At 35.3% G+C, this 16651-nt stretch overlaps 1 protein-coding gene across 1 annotated transcript; it reads left to right on the plus strand.

Annotated features, from left to right (window-relative positions):
• Window positions 1-436: 436 nt before the first annotated feature.
• LOC132371295 (uncharacterized) lies at window positions 437-15841 on the plus strand. Its single transcript, XM_059932528.1, is given in 8 exon segments — window positions 437-553; window positions 11073-11513; window positions 13738-13768; window positions 13771-13821; window positions 15047-15110; window positions 15112-15181; window positions 15745-15789; window positions 15791-15841. Coding segments are annotated over 8 exon segments (870 nt in total).
• Window positions 15842-16651: the final 810 nt, after the last annotated feature.

Consider the following 16651-nt stretch of genomic DNA (forward strand, 5'->3'; position numbering starts at 1 on the left):
CTTCTGTTTCCTCATCTGTCAAATGAGATAATAAAAGTACTTACTCCCAAAGGTTGCTGTGAGATTGAGTGTATTAACAAGTGTAAAGCACCTAGAACAGTGTCTGGCACACAGCAAAGATCAGTTAGTCAGTATTTTATTAAGTCAAAAATTTTAAGTTGCCACTCTGTGGAAGACATGTAGATTATTATTCTTAAATACATTTCTCTACTGTTTTGAAGTTGGACAAATAGAACTAAAATTTTTTATCAGTACTTTGAGAAAAGAGGTAAACTATACTAAGTTTAGAAATGATGAACAGGGTTAGTATTTTTATTAGGCATAAAAGAGAGTAAACATGTATTTTAGAATGCTATGAAAGGCAACAGACTAAATGAGGTGGTAAAACAAGAATTCTTAACCACCAGAGGATGAGAAAAGGACAGCAGTATGTGACATGGGAGTGAAGGACGGCACCAAGAGTCTGAAGGGTGTGGTAGAAAGAGGTGAGAAGGCAATGTTTGCCATTTTGCCTAGGTCCTTAGGAGAGGTCACTGATACACTGGTTTCAGATGTGGGACAGTGTTGTGCACTGTAGTGCTTGACCTGGTGAGTAAATGTGGAATGGATAAGTCCTTCTTTGAAACATCACTCACACTCTGTCAAGGGGGCATGTTTTAATTGGTGTGACTTGAACATGGATAACTGAAGGGGCAGTTCTCTAACCATGGTAAATTTGAGCAATCCCCTGGGAGGAAGGAAAGAAAACAGCACAAATCAACAGACAAGCTATGAACATCAATAACAATGGCCCAGGCAGTCTCAGGCTCAGTGCAGAGCAGCCAAATTTATGTACAGTGTGAAAGCATCACATATGATTAGGCCTATTTTATTCATACACAGTCCTGCATTGTAGATAAATCTATGGTGAATTGATCTCCATTTCTAATAGTGAAAAGAAAGCCCCACTTCCCTAGAGTACTCACCAATTGCCTGTTCGAAAACCTATTGTAGAATTTATTGAGGTTCTGTAGTGCAATAAGCACGACTGTCCTAAGATGCTCCAGGCAGCTCACCTTGATCTGCCTGGACAATGAGACAACTAGAATCGGGAGGTCTTCCCTCTTCTGATGAGAGGGGTTGCTTCTAATCTCAGCTTCCCCCTGCATTGTTAGCTTTTTTCCTCAAAATATAGGAATGCAACTTTGCACAGGTCCCCAAAGTCACCAAACGCTGAGCAGCTGGCTTTCCCAGACACTCCTGTGAACAGCTGGCATCCAAACTCAGTAAGGCTGGTGCCCAGATAACTTGTTAGTCAGTGTACTCTGCTCCCCACATCCCCACTGATAAAGGCGCTCTCAGACTTGCTCTGTAAACAGGAGAGCAACAGGAGGAGGAGTTCCTGTCACCCGGAATGTTCATCCACCGTGTGTTCAACTGTGTGCCCCAGTCCTCATTCCCCACCTAGAGGGTATTAGGAGATCTGAGAACTCAAGTCCTCTTTTTTCTGATCTTTGGTTGTAAAACTGTTACCCCAATAAAATCCATTCCTTAACCCACACTGTGTGGCATGTTAGGTGGTGCTCACAAAGAGGCCCACCTTGTGTCAAGGGTAAACTCAGGTGTGTCTAATCTCCAATATCCACTCATGTAACTCTGTCCTCTCAACAAGATTTCACAGGGTACCACCTCATTTCCCACTGCCAGTTCTCTCATTGTTCTGAAGTGTAACTCCTATGGTTTTATGGACCTGAATTCATGTAAATAAGTATAGTATCTTGTCTCCTCATCTAACTCAAGCTTCAATTTGTTCCTCTTCATGTTTGCTATTTTCAGTGTGGAAATTGTTCTCTTTCGTAAGGGAGGAGATAAAACAGAAGCAAAACTGTTTAGCTACATAATGGCATTCATTAATATTATTCCTTCTGCCCAAGAAACTCCCTCATTCTTATTTTCTTATTCTGAGCATAATTGAAAACCTATTTTACTTCCTTGTTAATTCATAGAGTATTTCAAACTACAGTTATGTGATAAGATGATTACTACAGTACACTATAAGTTAATTCATTTGTATAAACATGTTATTCAAGTGGCTTTTCAAAAATGTGAGCATTCAATGCCTTCCAACTAGAAGCTATTAAATTCTTAGTGGTGGGTAATAAAAAATAAAAACTCTTCTAATTTCCAGAATTTTACTTTAAATTAAGTGTGGCTCATAATTCAGGTGAACAAACATGTGAGAGGTGGTGTGGGATAACTTATGTGACTGACCCTTAAGAGACAATAATAAAAAGTTTCCCCAAACTGGAGCCAAGGAATTCAGCTTAAGAGATTAGCTGGAAAGGAAGAGAAAACACTATAGGACATTTTCTTTTTCTTTTAAATGGTGATCACTCTCATACTTTAATTTTCTTCCCCTCATCTCTGCACAGAAAAATAAGAGATACTAATTTGCAGAGGTAAGATGATGCTTTGTTACTTTTTGTGATACCCAAAATTCCAAAGACCAGAGGGCAAATATCTAACTTGTTATGTTTAAAAGAAAAAAAACCCTAGATATTGGAGATGATAATAAAATTATATTAAAGTAAAAAAAAAAAAATGTGTGTATTCCTTAATACCAGGAGACATAAAAGTCAAAGTGTGGAGGTTTTTATTTTCCACAACAGGGTGCCTTCCTAAATTTGTGGAAGCTGAGCAACAGATCCTTGCACATCTCACACATATTCATGTGCAGTAAAAATTTATTATATACTCAAAGTATCTACTTAAGAGGAGATTTTTGGATGCTTCTATATATAACTTGAGTCACTTAACCATGAAATAGTATTTCCCTAACAGAAACTTCTTGAAAAGCATTCATGAAAACATTAAAGAGAATTAAAGTAGCTTTTATGCTGTCCACCCATCTAAATCATCTTCCCTTCCTCTCCTTTTTAATAAGAACTTTGCTGTTGTCAAGAATTAGAATAGATCTTAGTTGCTCTGAGAAATTTTCAGAGACGTTCTTAAACTTCAAGGACCTACCCCTCATTAACTTCCCAGGAGAGTAACTGTCAGGACGGATCATTTGACATTTAGTACCTGTCTTGAGATGTATTCCTGTAGGTTTGTATCTTTTCTAGCCAATTATTTATAATTTTCTTGAAATCTGTGGCCACATCATATGTATTTTGGCATCGCAAACAATAGTAGTGAACTAAATATAAAAGGCACTTTGAACATATGCTTTTGAGAAAGAATCATATGCATCTCTATGCGAAGAGAGAGAGAGAAATACAGTCAGCATAAAGATAGGTTAATTTTATATCAAAACTGTAAGAAATTGAGTAAACCCAACTCTACTGTCATTTCCCCAAGGAAAAAACACAGTGAAATTGAATACTGGGGAAAACAGTACAGGCAAATTTATCTTTGAGTCTCAGTTTACAAACTGGGATAAAATTATAAGTAATGCACTGCCACCCAGTGGCGAACTTTCACTTCAGACGAAACAACAGTTAAGCTAGTCAAAAGACTCCAGACATTAGAGATCTTCGTTCAGGAAATTTTACAACTCATTAGAAAAATATGAGGAAAAGAGAAGTTAATGCTCAGGTCACGGGAATTTTTTGGACCAAATGAGAGTGAATGACTAGCCCAAATCACAAACAAACTGTAAAGAAAAAAGCAAAACCGAAAATATTAGACTTTTGTGAGATAATTAGAAACTTGAATTTTGCCTGGCTATTCAATATCAATGAATTGATGTTCCTTTTTTTACATGTAATAGTGGTGCTATTCATATGCTTTTAAAATAAAGGTGTTTTTATCTTTTAGTGGAAACATTTAAAATAATTACTGATAAGTTGATATGATGCATCAAAATAATATGAGGAATGGAGGGAGATAAGTTGGAGGTATATTTAAAGCAATTTGAGCTATAAGTTGATAAATTTTTTAGCCGGGTGTTGGTTACATGAAGATTCATTATACAATTCTGTCTACTTTGGTACATATTTGAAATTTTCTATGACAAGGTTTTTTTTTTTAATCTCACCAAGATATATATTATCATTGAGTGTAGAATTTGATCAATAAAAATAGAAAGCTTTCTCCATAAATTATTTTGCAGAAATCAGTAGGTTAAGCCATAAATTAGGAAGACGAACTTGTAATCTTCATTTGCCTTATAAAGTGAACATTAAGGAAATTAACTCAAACCTTCTTCAACCCAAGGTAATAAAAGAGTTGAAACTGCTTTTCAAATTGTGTTTATATTAAATGTCAACTCATGTTGACTTACAAAAGAGATTACTAAACAAATACGAAAAGTAAATTGTCAAGACATTTAGGAAAACTGCTCTGGAGTGGAATTATTTTCTCTCTTTTTTTCTCTTGACATTTACTGAGTATTGAGTTTTGTAGTATGTTGATTTTCTAACCTTTCAAAAAAGAGCTCGGGAGTTATTGCTTTGTTGCTAGGTTTTAGGCAACATTAGAGGTCCTGCTTTCACTCTTTTTTCCTACTCTGACTTCACTCCTTTAGAAAATTAATTCTGTTTCTTAGCAACCCGGGTGGGTAACACTTAAATATACTTCAAGTTCTTTTGTAAAGCAAAGGCTAAATGTTTCCCTTATAAACGATCTGTTTGCTTAGTCTCATTTGGCTTTGCAGAAAAGATCTGCTGAGACATACTGCCGTAAACATTTTTGTTAAAACTCTCAGTTTTAAATGGTGAGTGAAGTTACTGATTTTCTAATGAATGCTTCTGTTTTTTGTGTTTATTTGGAATTATTCCAGTTTGTCAATTTGTCTAAGTCTTTGGAATCTGTGTGTTTTATGTTAAGATATATGAGATGAATTCATTTAAGAGAGAAACAATCTCTTTATATATAATATTATAAATAGGAGATCATGAAATATGTGAAGAAGGAGAAAGCCCAGCTGGAAGAAAGTATTGAGTTTCTTTATAAACCTACAAACGTGCATGAATTCGTTGTCTAAGGAGTTCACTGTGATCTTAATAGCAGAATATTTTACAATGCTCTTTTCTTATGTTGGCATCATTCAGATATCAGGTATATATCTATATAAATCTATCTCTCTGTCTATCTCCCCAAATACTTAAGGTTACAAAATTAAACTCAGATATGTAAGCAAAAGAAGCTTAAATTTGCGTACATTTGCTAACCTAAGAAATGCGTTTCTCTTAATTAGCTGATTGTAAAAGCAGATAACAAAAATATTTTTTGACGTTCCAGTAGAAAATATTTGAGGAAGAAATTAAAATGAAAGTCTATTTTTTATATTGCCACTATTAGAAGCTTTCATTATTTAGAAAAAAATATAATTAGATATTTGAGCTTTTAGATACAGTTTCAAAAAAGGAGCATCTGTAATTTCCAGAATTTGGCAACCAATTGCTTGCCAAATGGTTCAAACCGTTGAACCATTTAAAGTTTGCATTTTTGTAAGGTAGAAAAATCGTTGAATAAAAGGAATTTCACATGGCTCAACGTAAAATATGCAGAACCCTACATAGTGTTTGTAAAGATAGAAATCTTTGTTTCAATTTTATATTCTAATTTGGGGGCAGATGTTGTAAACAACTAACTTTAATACAAGGTACAAGCCAAAATGTAGCTTCAGGTTCCATTGCTGTATTCAGAAGGAAGTATGAATCCTGATAGATCTGGGAATGCTTTTATTGGAGGTGGCATTTAAACTGATCCTTGAGACCAGTGTAATTTCATAGATGGAGAATAACTGTGCTTACTGAATGCAGATTAAGCCATTCTTTTATTTCCAGTGAGACATCTTGGCCCAAATATAGCTTCTGTAATATCAACATTTACCACTAAATCTTTGAATGAATGAGAATATTGCTGGTTTACTTTTTCTGACTTTCTCAGCTACACATCTTATGACTTTGTATTTCTCTGTGCCTTAGCTTTTTCCATGTAAAGTGAAGATTATAATGTGATATTGCCATCACAGGCTTCAATCTTTCAACTAGATCTCCAGTTGATTTCTTTCTTCTGGGGTGTCTTGGGACTATAATGACATATGCTAATGCATGATTCATATATTATACTATAGAAGCTTAATTTTACATACATATTATTCAAAGGAATAATATGTAACAATAAATTCATAATATAAGGACAAAGTAAAGTATCATGCAAAATTAAAGCTAATTTCTCACTAGTTTAAATATCGCATTGTAGCAATTTTTGGTAGCCAGGAAGACCCAGGCATATACAGAGAGAGACAGATGGGAGCTTTAGTGGCAACAAGGTGACAAATGAGCATGTTCATTCCCAGCTACCTAGTCAAAAAGAGGGCCAGACCAGCACTGCATTCTCTAATCACAGCTTCTTAGCCTGATGGCTGTCTAGCTCTCTTACTGCCATGATACTTGTTTTTTATATCAATTAGACTTCTGAGGTCTTGATCTATTCTTATTCTTCCAGTTTATAACCCTCCTCATCAGTTTCTTCATAGCTGTATGTCCTGGTGGGACACTTTATTGTCTCACCAACACCATCAATCTTCATGTCTTTTCATGGCAGGAGATTACAAAACCCTGACCATGAATCAGTCTACTCATGTGCTTTCTTTGCTCATGTAACCAGATTTCAGAGCCCTGCAGGAGATAGGTATATTTACAATTTTAGTCAAGGCTGAGCCTTCAGTGCTTCTCAGAAGTTTAAAAATATGTTTCTACAGAAATGTGAAGGGTCATAAATGAGGCAAGAGAGTTATAAAATAAGGTATATACTGGGAGCAAATTAACAACTGACTGTCAAGGGCTTGATTTTCATCAGCTCCAGGTCAGTACGTAGGTCAGGGCTGATGTCACATTAACCAGGTTCAGAAGAGTCCAACACGAAAAACAGAACATGCAGATTTATTAGTTTATGAGAAAAATAAACCAAACTAACTCATATTTGTTTTCTAGCTCATTGTCTTCCAGTAGACTACTGTACATGCAAAGCCAAATGATCATCTGAGGGTGATTTGGTGAAAGTTAGATGAGAATAAGAATTAATTAATGCTTTATATGTTAAATGGCCCAGGTTATGAAAAGTTATGCATCAGTCTTCTAAGTTTAGATAGATATGATAATGAAAATAAAAATATCAAATATGGGCCAGCATGCTCTCCCCTCTGGATGAATCTCGGAAGGGTACAGCCAACCTTCAAACTCTCACCCTTTCTTTTTTAAAATCTTTTATTTATAAACCCTTTTAATTTCTATGCAGACATTCCTATTGTTTACTGTATAATGTAGAAACATGAAATTAACATATTTTAATTATTTCATTTATATTTTTCGCATTGCTTAGGAAATAGTAATCCTAAGTAATCCTATTTCCACATATTTTGTTAACTGGTGTGTTATTTTAGTGATTAACTTTATTTTATAGTAACTTTGTAGAGATTGTAAGCGGCTCCCTATTCATCAACTCTCCTTTATTTATTTATTTATTTTTAAAAATTTATTTATTTTATTTATTTATTTTTGGCTGTGTTGGGTCTTCGTTGCTGCGCGCGGGCTTTCTTTAGTTGCGGTGAGCGGGGGCTACTCTTCGTTGTGGTGCGCGGGCTTCTCATTGCGGTGGCTTCTCTTGTTGCGGAGCACGGGCTCTAGGCACGTGGGCTTCAGTAGTTGTGGCTCGTGGGCTCTAGAGTGCAGGCTCAGTAGTAGTGGTGCATGGGCTTAGTTGCTCCACGGCATGTGGGATCTTCCCGGACCAGGGCTCGAACCCCTGTCCCCTTCATTGGCAGGCAGATTCTTAACCACTGCACCACCAGGGAAGCCCTCTCCTTTATTTTTAATGTATTAATGAGCAGCAGAGGATAACATATTTTTGAACACTTGGGAATTTCTAATCTTCTCACTCAGATATTAAGCACCACTCTTTTTTTGTCTCTATTCGGCTTTTTAAAAAAGTGTATAAGAATACTTAACATGAGATTTAGCCTCCTAACAGAATTTCAAGTGCACAACACAGTATTGTTAATATAGGTACACCATTGTACAGCAGGCCTCTAGAATTTATTCATCTTGTATAACTGAAACTTTATACCTGTTGAATAGCAGTTCCTCATCCCTCCTCCCCCTCAGGCCCTGGCAACCACCATTCTACTCTCTGTTTCTATGAGTTTGACTATTTTAGATTTCCTCATATAAGTGGAATCATGCAGTATTTGTCCTCCTGTGACTGGCTTATTTCACTTAGCATAATGTTCTCCAACTTCATTCATATTGGTGCATATGGCAGAATTGCCTTCATTTTTAAGGCTGAATACTATTCCATTTTGTGTATATACAACACTTTCTTTATCCATTTGTTAGTTTGCAACCTCCTCAGGAGCTGCACAGGTGTAATCTGAAACTGGCCCCTGTACATGGAGGGCAGGGAGAGATGGAAGACAGAGGCAGACCATTCCAGATTGGGAGGTAGGCAGGTTTAAGAAGCAAAGGAACTTACACACGTGGCTTGTCTTGGGCGGCTGCCAAGATGAGTAGATCTCCGAGCTCCCCGCCCCCCCCAATTTAAAAAGTTTATAGAGAGGACTTCACTGGGTAAAGTCACGTATACAGTCCAGATAGTCTTGGCACCATATTACTATCTCAAGGCTGTGTGCTTGGGCAGCTTCTAGAGCAGGAAAGGCAAGTGATGCACACATTCTAAGGACAGGGTGGGGGTAAGGGATGTCTGATTGCCTAGGTCCAGCTCACGGGTCAACTGGTGGTCACTTCCTCATGATGACCTCATCCAACACCATTCATCCAGCAATGAGTATTTAGATAGCTTCTGTATCTTAACTGTTGTGAATAATGCTGCAATTAACATGAGAGTGCAGATATCTCTTTGAGATTCTGATTTCAATTTTTTGGATAAATACCCAGAAGTGTGATTATTGGATCATGTGGCAGTTCTATTTTTAAACTTTTGAGGAGCCACCACACTGTCTTCCTGCATCATTTTACATTCTCACCAGTAGTGTACAAGTGTTCCAGTTTTTCTACATCCTCACCAACACTTAATGTCTTTAATTTTTTTGATTATAGTTATTCTGACAGGTGTGAAATGATGTCTCATTGTGGTTTTGATTTGCATTTCCCTGATGGTTAGTGATGTTGAGCATCTTTCCATACACCTGTTGGCCATTTGTATATCTTCTTTGGAGAAATGTCTATTCAAGTCTTTAGCTCATTTTTCAGTCAGGTTATTTGTTTTTGTTGCTATTGAGTTGAAGGAGTTCTTAAATATTTTGGGTATTAACCCCTTATCAGATAAACAGTTTGCAAATATTTTCTTCCATTCCATAGGTTGCCTTTTCACTCTGTTGATTGCTTCTTTTGCTGTGCAGAAGCTTTCATGTTCCCTTTGACTATTTTTGCAAAATTTAAGTGGACTCAATTAGATAACACCTATAGTCTTGTTCTTTCTATTTCCCAGAAAAAAGTTTGTCTTTTATGTTTACTGAAATTTATCCAACATGATTTAATGATTAATTTGTTTTTTCTAATTGAGATACAATTTATATAACATAATTTCACTACTTGCCATTTTAGAATGTACAACTTAGTGGTTTTTAGTATATTCACAATGTTGTGAAACTATCATCACTATCTAATTCCAGAACATGTCTATCACCCCCAAAAGAAATCTTGTACTTGTTACCAGTCAATCCTAATTCCCTCTTCCCCACACCCTGTGGCAAAAATTTTTTCTTAATTTATTTTGTCACTGAGTTTGTGGGCAGTTTGTTAGATAGCATTATTGCAGCAAAAGCTGACTTAGCCACAGGCCTATACTTCCAGTTATATAGTGGACATATATTTTGTTTAAATCTACTTATTATTATGCTCTTTTTCCATAAACTGATCCTCCTCTTGTGTTTCTTATCTTGGTTAAGAAATTTTGTATTATCTTTGATTCATTAAAATTCCTTGGTGTGTCATTAAAGACCTTTGCTAATATAACCCCAACTGATTTTTCTATCTTTATATTCCACTGCTTCCTCATATACATATGCTAAGCTCCTGCCACACATGCTTCTTGCTTTTCTCTCAATGGGCCGTAGTCATTAAAAAATATATATTCATATTAGAAGTTGAAAAACAATTCATCATTTTATATTACGAAGTATTTATTATTAATTTTTTCAAGTTGACATTTTCAGTGTTTCTCCAAAGTAGTTTCTCTTTATACACAACTTTGAATTACTGCATAATAACATTTAGAATCTTGAAAAGCCTCTATTTTGATGTTATTGTCAAACAACCAAAATTGTAGCATAAGAGAAGGAAATTCATCCCCACCTCAGATCCTTATTTCCCAGGAACCAGCATTGTTTTATTTCCACTTAGCCAAATATATTTTAATTATTATTCCTCTTTCCATGGAGATTTTAAATTCATTGGCATTGTCTAGTAACATACTAACACATTCATTAAATCCTAGAAGTGTGCCAACCATATCCTTGTCACAGATCAACAAAGAGCAAATCCATGATTCTTATCCATAGATCCCAATCGTAGAAGCTACAATGCACTTATTATGGTTTAGGTGGCCATAGAAGTCCTAGAAATAGCTTATGACAAATTTTACATACTTTCTGTGCCTCGGTGAAATGTTTCCTTCCTTTACCCCCTGGTATATTTCTACTTATTCTTCAAGATCTGTTCAAATGATAATTTTTCTTTTGATGTCACTTCTATTTTCCTGATAGAATTAGCTGAGCACTCTCCTTGCTTCTCATAACACTATTGTAGTATCTGTCACGTTACACAGGTTTGGTTTTTGTTTTCATGCCTTTCTCCCAATAGCCTCTCAGTTACTTAAGGACATGGATTTCAAGTTAATCATTTTGAATCCCTAGCCTCTAGTGTGGTGACTACTGTGACAAAGATGCTGAATAAAATACTCGCAGCAGCCGTGATACTTTCATCCCCTCTACACACACTCCTTGTCATTTCTGAGCTTTTTTTCCTGCTTCATAAATCTTTTAGAGATTACCCTGGCCCAGAGAGAAAATATTCAATACACAGTTCTACAGTAGCATACTTCACCAATTTCCATATCTGTTGCAGATTCCAACATGTGAACACACCCTTGAGTCCCGGAAAGGCAGGAGAGGCAGGAATATTGCAAAGGGGCTGCAGCAGGGCCCCACACTAGATCTCAACTCCAAATAGAACAAAAATGTCCTGCAAGGACCACAATCTGAAATAAAAGTCAACATATGGGAAATAAAGCCTCCTGATTTTAGTTATAAACTGTATACCTCTTTGAGACTTCCAGAAAAGCCATCAAGGACCATTAAGGAAGAAGAAAGGAGAAAAAAAAGCATTTTTCCAGGAACAATGCTTCACTTTCCCAGCATAAGGAATCATCCCAACAAGGCCATGTCTCCTAAATTTATAACTACATTTCCTCATCTGGATTCACATAAAGTGAAGTTAATATTTGTGGAAAGTGGAAAATATCCAAATGGTGTATACCTCAATCCAAAACCACATAACTTTTGACAGGTACAAAAAGAACATCTGATTCTAAATAACTTAAAAGAGATAAGGGGGAAATATATTGTTTTTATTCATTTCTTAATTATAACAACTATTACATGAGCAAAAAAAGTATATGTGAATATAATGTGTATAAAGTTGCATCTTTATTTCTCACGGAACAGTACAACTCAAATTCAGCAACAAATGAATGAGAAAGGAGAGGTAAGACTCTGGTTAATGTTTCTGATGGGGTTTTATCTGCCAGTTGGAATGACCAACTAGGGATGGCTTTTCTAGGGCTCAAGAAGAGTTTGGACTGAGGTGTAATTGGAGAACAGACCTCAGTTTCCAGGAGTTTACAGTCTAGTAATGAAATCAAATCATGGAACGAATGGATGAGTGAATGAAAATTGACAAAGAGGGGGTATTGTATTATTTAAATGAGTCTAACAATTAATAATTTAAATAATATATGAGTAAGAATTTCTAATTTAAAGTGGTGGTGGGGAATATATATTTATGGAGATGCAAATGAAGTCAATATATAATTCCACTAGAATATGAATATATCCTATACTTAGGTCTATAATTTAACTTATAAATATGATTCTTGTTAGGTAAAGAGCAAAGCAATAGGAATGATAATACCAAAAAAAAATTCTAGAAAAAGGAAAAAATTTATTCCATTGGGAAAATATAGGGAAGCAGTTAAGAGCATGGCCTCTGGGATCAGTGTATCCCAGTTCTCTTGTTTTCTAATAATTTTGTACAAGTTATTAAGCCTCTTTCCTTATTTATACTTTAGGATAGCAATACTATATGTTTTATATGGTTATTTTAAGTAATGAAGGAGACAATTATGTACAAATTTCTTACAATAGGGTTTGGAATATTGAGATATTCAATAAAAGTGAACTCTTAGGAGCTATTAGGATAAAAGTTGGGAAATTCAAGATGCCTTGATCCATAACCTTCTCTACTTGTCCAGGGCATCTAAACACTTTTATATGTAGTGAATGAAATATGTTACCATTTGGAGATGAGGGGAGGTCAGTTAAATATCAAATGCCATTGGTTTATTTAAATATTTCACTAGTTACAGTTAGAATTACATGACTTGGGTAAGTAAAAGTTCAAGGAATAGGGGACTTTGAAAAAATTTTTATTGGAGTATAGTTGATTTACAATGTTGTATTAGTTTCAGGTGTACAACAAAGTGAATCAGTTATACGTATACGTATATCCACTCTTTTTAAGATTCTTTTCTTAGATAGGTCATTAGAGAGTATTCAGTAGAGTTCCCTATGCTACACGGTAGGTTCTTATTAGCTGTCTATTTTATATATAGTAGTGTGTATATGTCAATGTCAAGCTGGGACTTTTCAGTTCATATTAGTTCTTTTTAACCATGTTAAAAAAAACTTTGTTTTATAGTTTACTAAAAACAGTCAACATTTATTCTATTCCAGCCTCAGCAAATTATTTTAGCTTTGTTCAATATTTTTCCTATTGCCTGAAATAAATTCAGCTCTAGAAATAAAACATGTAACTCTATTTGCATTTAAGATTACTTTACCAAGTTCTGAATAGATTCCTTTAATTTCATTAGTCACAGAAGGATGATCGAAGTCCTTGCTCCACCATAAATTAATTGCTTATACACTGTCTTGAATCTTAGATTATTCTATCAAATGTTAATAGGCAAGTTTTTTTTTTTTAAGATTTGGGCTTTTACTCTGAGGTAGGGACTGGATGGTTTTGTGCAGAAGAGTGAGTGATCTGCCTTATGTTTTTTTGTTTTTATTTATTTATTTATTTATTTATTTATTTTTGGCTGTGTTGGGTCTTCGTTTCTGTGCGAGGGCTTTCTCTAGTTGCGGCAAGCGGGGGCCACTCTTCATCGCGGTGCGCGGGCCTTTCACTATCGCGGCCTCTCTTGTTGCGGAGCACAGGCTCCAGACGCGCAGGCTCAGTAGTTGTGGCACACGGGCCTAGTTGCTCCACGGCATGTGGGATCTTCCCAGACCAGGGCTCGAACCCGTGTCCCCTGCATTGGCAGGCAGATTCTCAACCACTGCGCCACCAGGGAAGCCCTATAGGCAAGCTTTAAATGCTATAACAAAATCCTCAAAATTGCATTTTACTGGTGAAATATTTAATATTTGGAAAAACCAAATTCCAAATTGAATGTTAGCAATATGAAACAATATTTATTAGTAATAACACAATCTTCTCTTTACATATCTAGTACCAACATAATTTACCAAATTTTGTGACAACTTAGAAAAGGGACCAAAATGATTAAAGTTTAAGTCACAACACTTAAGTACAGGTAAGTTATTATAATAAAGTTATGAATATGGCAAAAAAATAAATTCTCTGCATTATATCTTGATAGTAATACATAAAAAGGCAAATAATTTTAAAAGTATTTTTTTACTTATCACCTTTAATGATACAGTAAATTTTTTAAATGCCCAGTTAATTAATGGCAACAATCCATATGCTTTCTTAGCCACAACTTGTAATATATTATTAAAGATTGAGTTTGTAACTCAATGTGTTCTGTGTAGAGAAACAATGAGTTAAAATATAGATTTCAGAAGCAAGCTGCATAGCTTTGAATCTTGGCTTCATTACCCTAAATTACCTAAACTGTCTATATCTTGGTTTCCTCATCTGTAAATGGGAATGATAATAGTTGAATCTTCATCATAGAATTACTGTGACCATTAAATCTGTTATACATATGTAAAGCACTTAGTTAATAATGTATGTAAAGCATGTGTTGTCTAACACATGGTAAATATACATACCATTATTATTATTATGGTGCCATTTGTATAGTGTTTATGCAGACTTAATTTGTATAATCCAGCATTTTTTATTTGGATAGGGGTGAATAATACATACTGTATTTACATATTATAATTACATATCAATTATAAACAAAACAATAAGGTGTTAACAGTGGCTGATTTTGGATAGTGGGATAATGGTTGAATTTTGTTTTCTTCTTTTCAAAATGAGTAGCAAATAATTTTATAATTGGACAATTAAGATAATGTATTTGCAAACAATGTATACATTTTGGTATGGATTAAATTTAAAAGGTCTTCTCTAGGTGTGTAATTAAATTGGTACACCTCAAGTTTCCTGATATATAAGTCACTATGGAGAAAATACCAAGAATATTTTGTAGACCAATAAGACCAAGCCTTTGATGTTAAGAAACGTCTAAGTCAAATATAAGATAGAATACACAATATGCCATTCGAGTCACAAAGCACTAATGTGAAAAAGTTTTGAAAAGAGGTTTCCAAGGAAATAAACTAAGGTAGGATTTGAATTGAAGTTGGAAGAAGAAGGACAAAATTAATTCCAGCAGAAAGGGTGGAAAAGATAAGCAAATTTTTATTTAGATTAGCATTTATAAATTGCCCAGCAATTTACTACTCCTGGGTCCTTATCTCCAAAAATGAGACCATATTCTGAGAGACATCATGAACAAAGACTAATGTAATTGCTAAGTTTCTCATTTGTCTTCCTATCTCTAGTAAGTGGATGCCCTTTGCTGAAGGAAGGTCAGCAGAACACTACAGAAAGATTTATCACCTACAAATGAATGCACCTGGGATTCAACGCTAATTTTACCAAAAGCCCTGTGGCCTATTAAATCTGTGTCACACACAGTGAGTTTGCCTCTTTCTCTATGGCTGTTGCGGTTTGTCTCCTGCACCGTCGTTAAGGATTGCTTTAATGAAGAAGTTTTTCATTTATTGGAGTGAAAGCTACTTCTATCTTTAAAAGTAAAGCATGCAGATTTCTGATTTTTCTTAAAATGCAAATAGTGGATTATCTAGAATTTTGGATTTTTTTTTTCTTATTACAAAGATAGTTGGCATGGTGGATTGAGGTCTGAAGATTGTGAGGAATCTTACTCAGGTTTACTCCCACTTTATTTGGAGCAGCCCATTTTGAGTGAATTGCACTCAAGTAAGAAGGACCGACAAGAAGACTCTGTCATACACTCAGAAAAAAGATGCTGAAACACATACTTCATGGCTCAAATTCTCCCCTGGACAAATAAGGCTGCTTTGAACAGCCCTGTATGTCCAAGCAGAACAAGATGTGCATTTGGCATGCAAAGCAAGCTTTTAAAGCAAAGATTATTAAATAGCAATTTAAAAAAGATAAATGAAAAAGTCGATACACGTTTGCTTTTGCTAACTTCCTCTGTACCATCTTCCTTAAGAGACACAGAAGGTGGCCAGATGCATACAGGGCATTTATGGATCGTTGTGGAAGAAAAGTTTACTAAGACATGCAAGAACAGTGGGCAAAAATTTTAAGATTTGTTGTTGAACACTTAGATTAACTCTTGAGAATGACTACTCAAATGACTTTTTTTTACTACTGTGTACTTTATCCTATGGAACCTCTACTATCCTAGGAATTATAAGTGAAGTATTTGCATGGTGCTTAAACCATTTTAAGTGGAGTCTGAAAGAATCCAGTCCCTTGATCAGATAATTATTATTTTTCTTAGATTTCAGCTGAATTCTGGAAAACTACCAGTGATCATGTCACCATTCCACATTCTTTTGCCTCCTTTCAAGAAAACAGGAAACATCCTATTTCCACGCACTGTTAACACTTGTATTCCTTGCCTCAGTAACGCTATCTCCTGTCATCTGAGAAGGCTGGTGTACCAACTCACTAACTCCTCACGTGCCTTTGGCCATTTCCTGGGAGTCATCCTCCCAACAGCCTTCTTCTGGCCTTCCCTACTCACCAATCTTGTTTGAATACCCTTGTCCATCCAGGCACGAACACCACCCAGAGCATACCTAGCATAGCTTTTTTTTTTCTTTTCTTTTTTTTAAATTAAGTTATAGTTGATGTACACTATTATATGTTTCGGGTGTACAACATAGTGACACAATTTTTAAAGGTTATAGTTCATTTATAGTTATTATAAAATATTGGCTATATTCCCTGTGTTGTACAATATAACCTTGTACAATAGCTTATTTATTTTATACATAGTAGTTAGTACCTCTTAATCTCCTACCCCTATGATGTCCCTCCCCCATCCCTCACCCACTGGTAACCACTAGTTTGTTCTCTTTATCTGTGAGTCTGTTTCTTTTTTGTTATAT

The sequence above is a fragment of the Balaenoptera ricei genome, chromosome 9, assembly GCF_028023285.1.
Source record: "Balaenoptera ricei isolate mBalRic1 chromosome 9, mBalRic1.hap2, whole genome shotgun sequence".
NCBI lineage: Eukaryota > Metazoa > Chordata > Mammalia > Artiodactyla > Balaenopteridae > Balaenoptera > Balaenoptera ricei.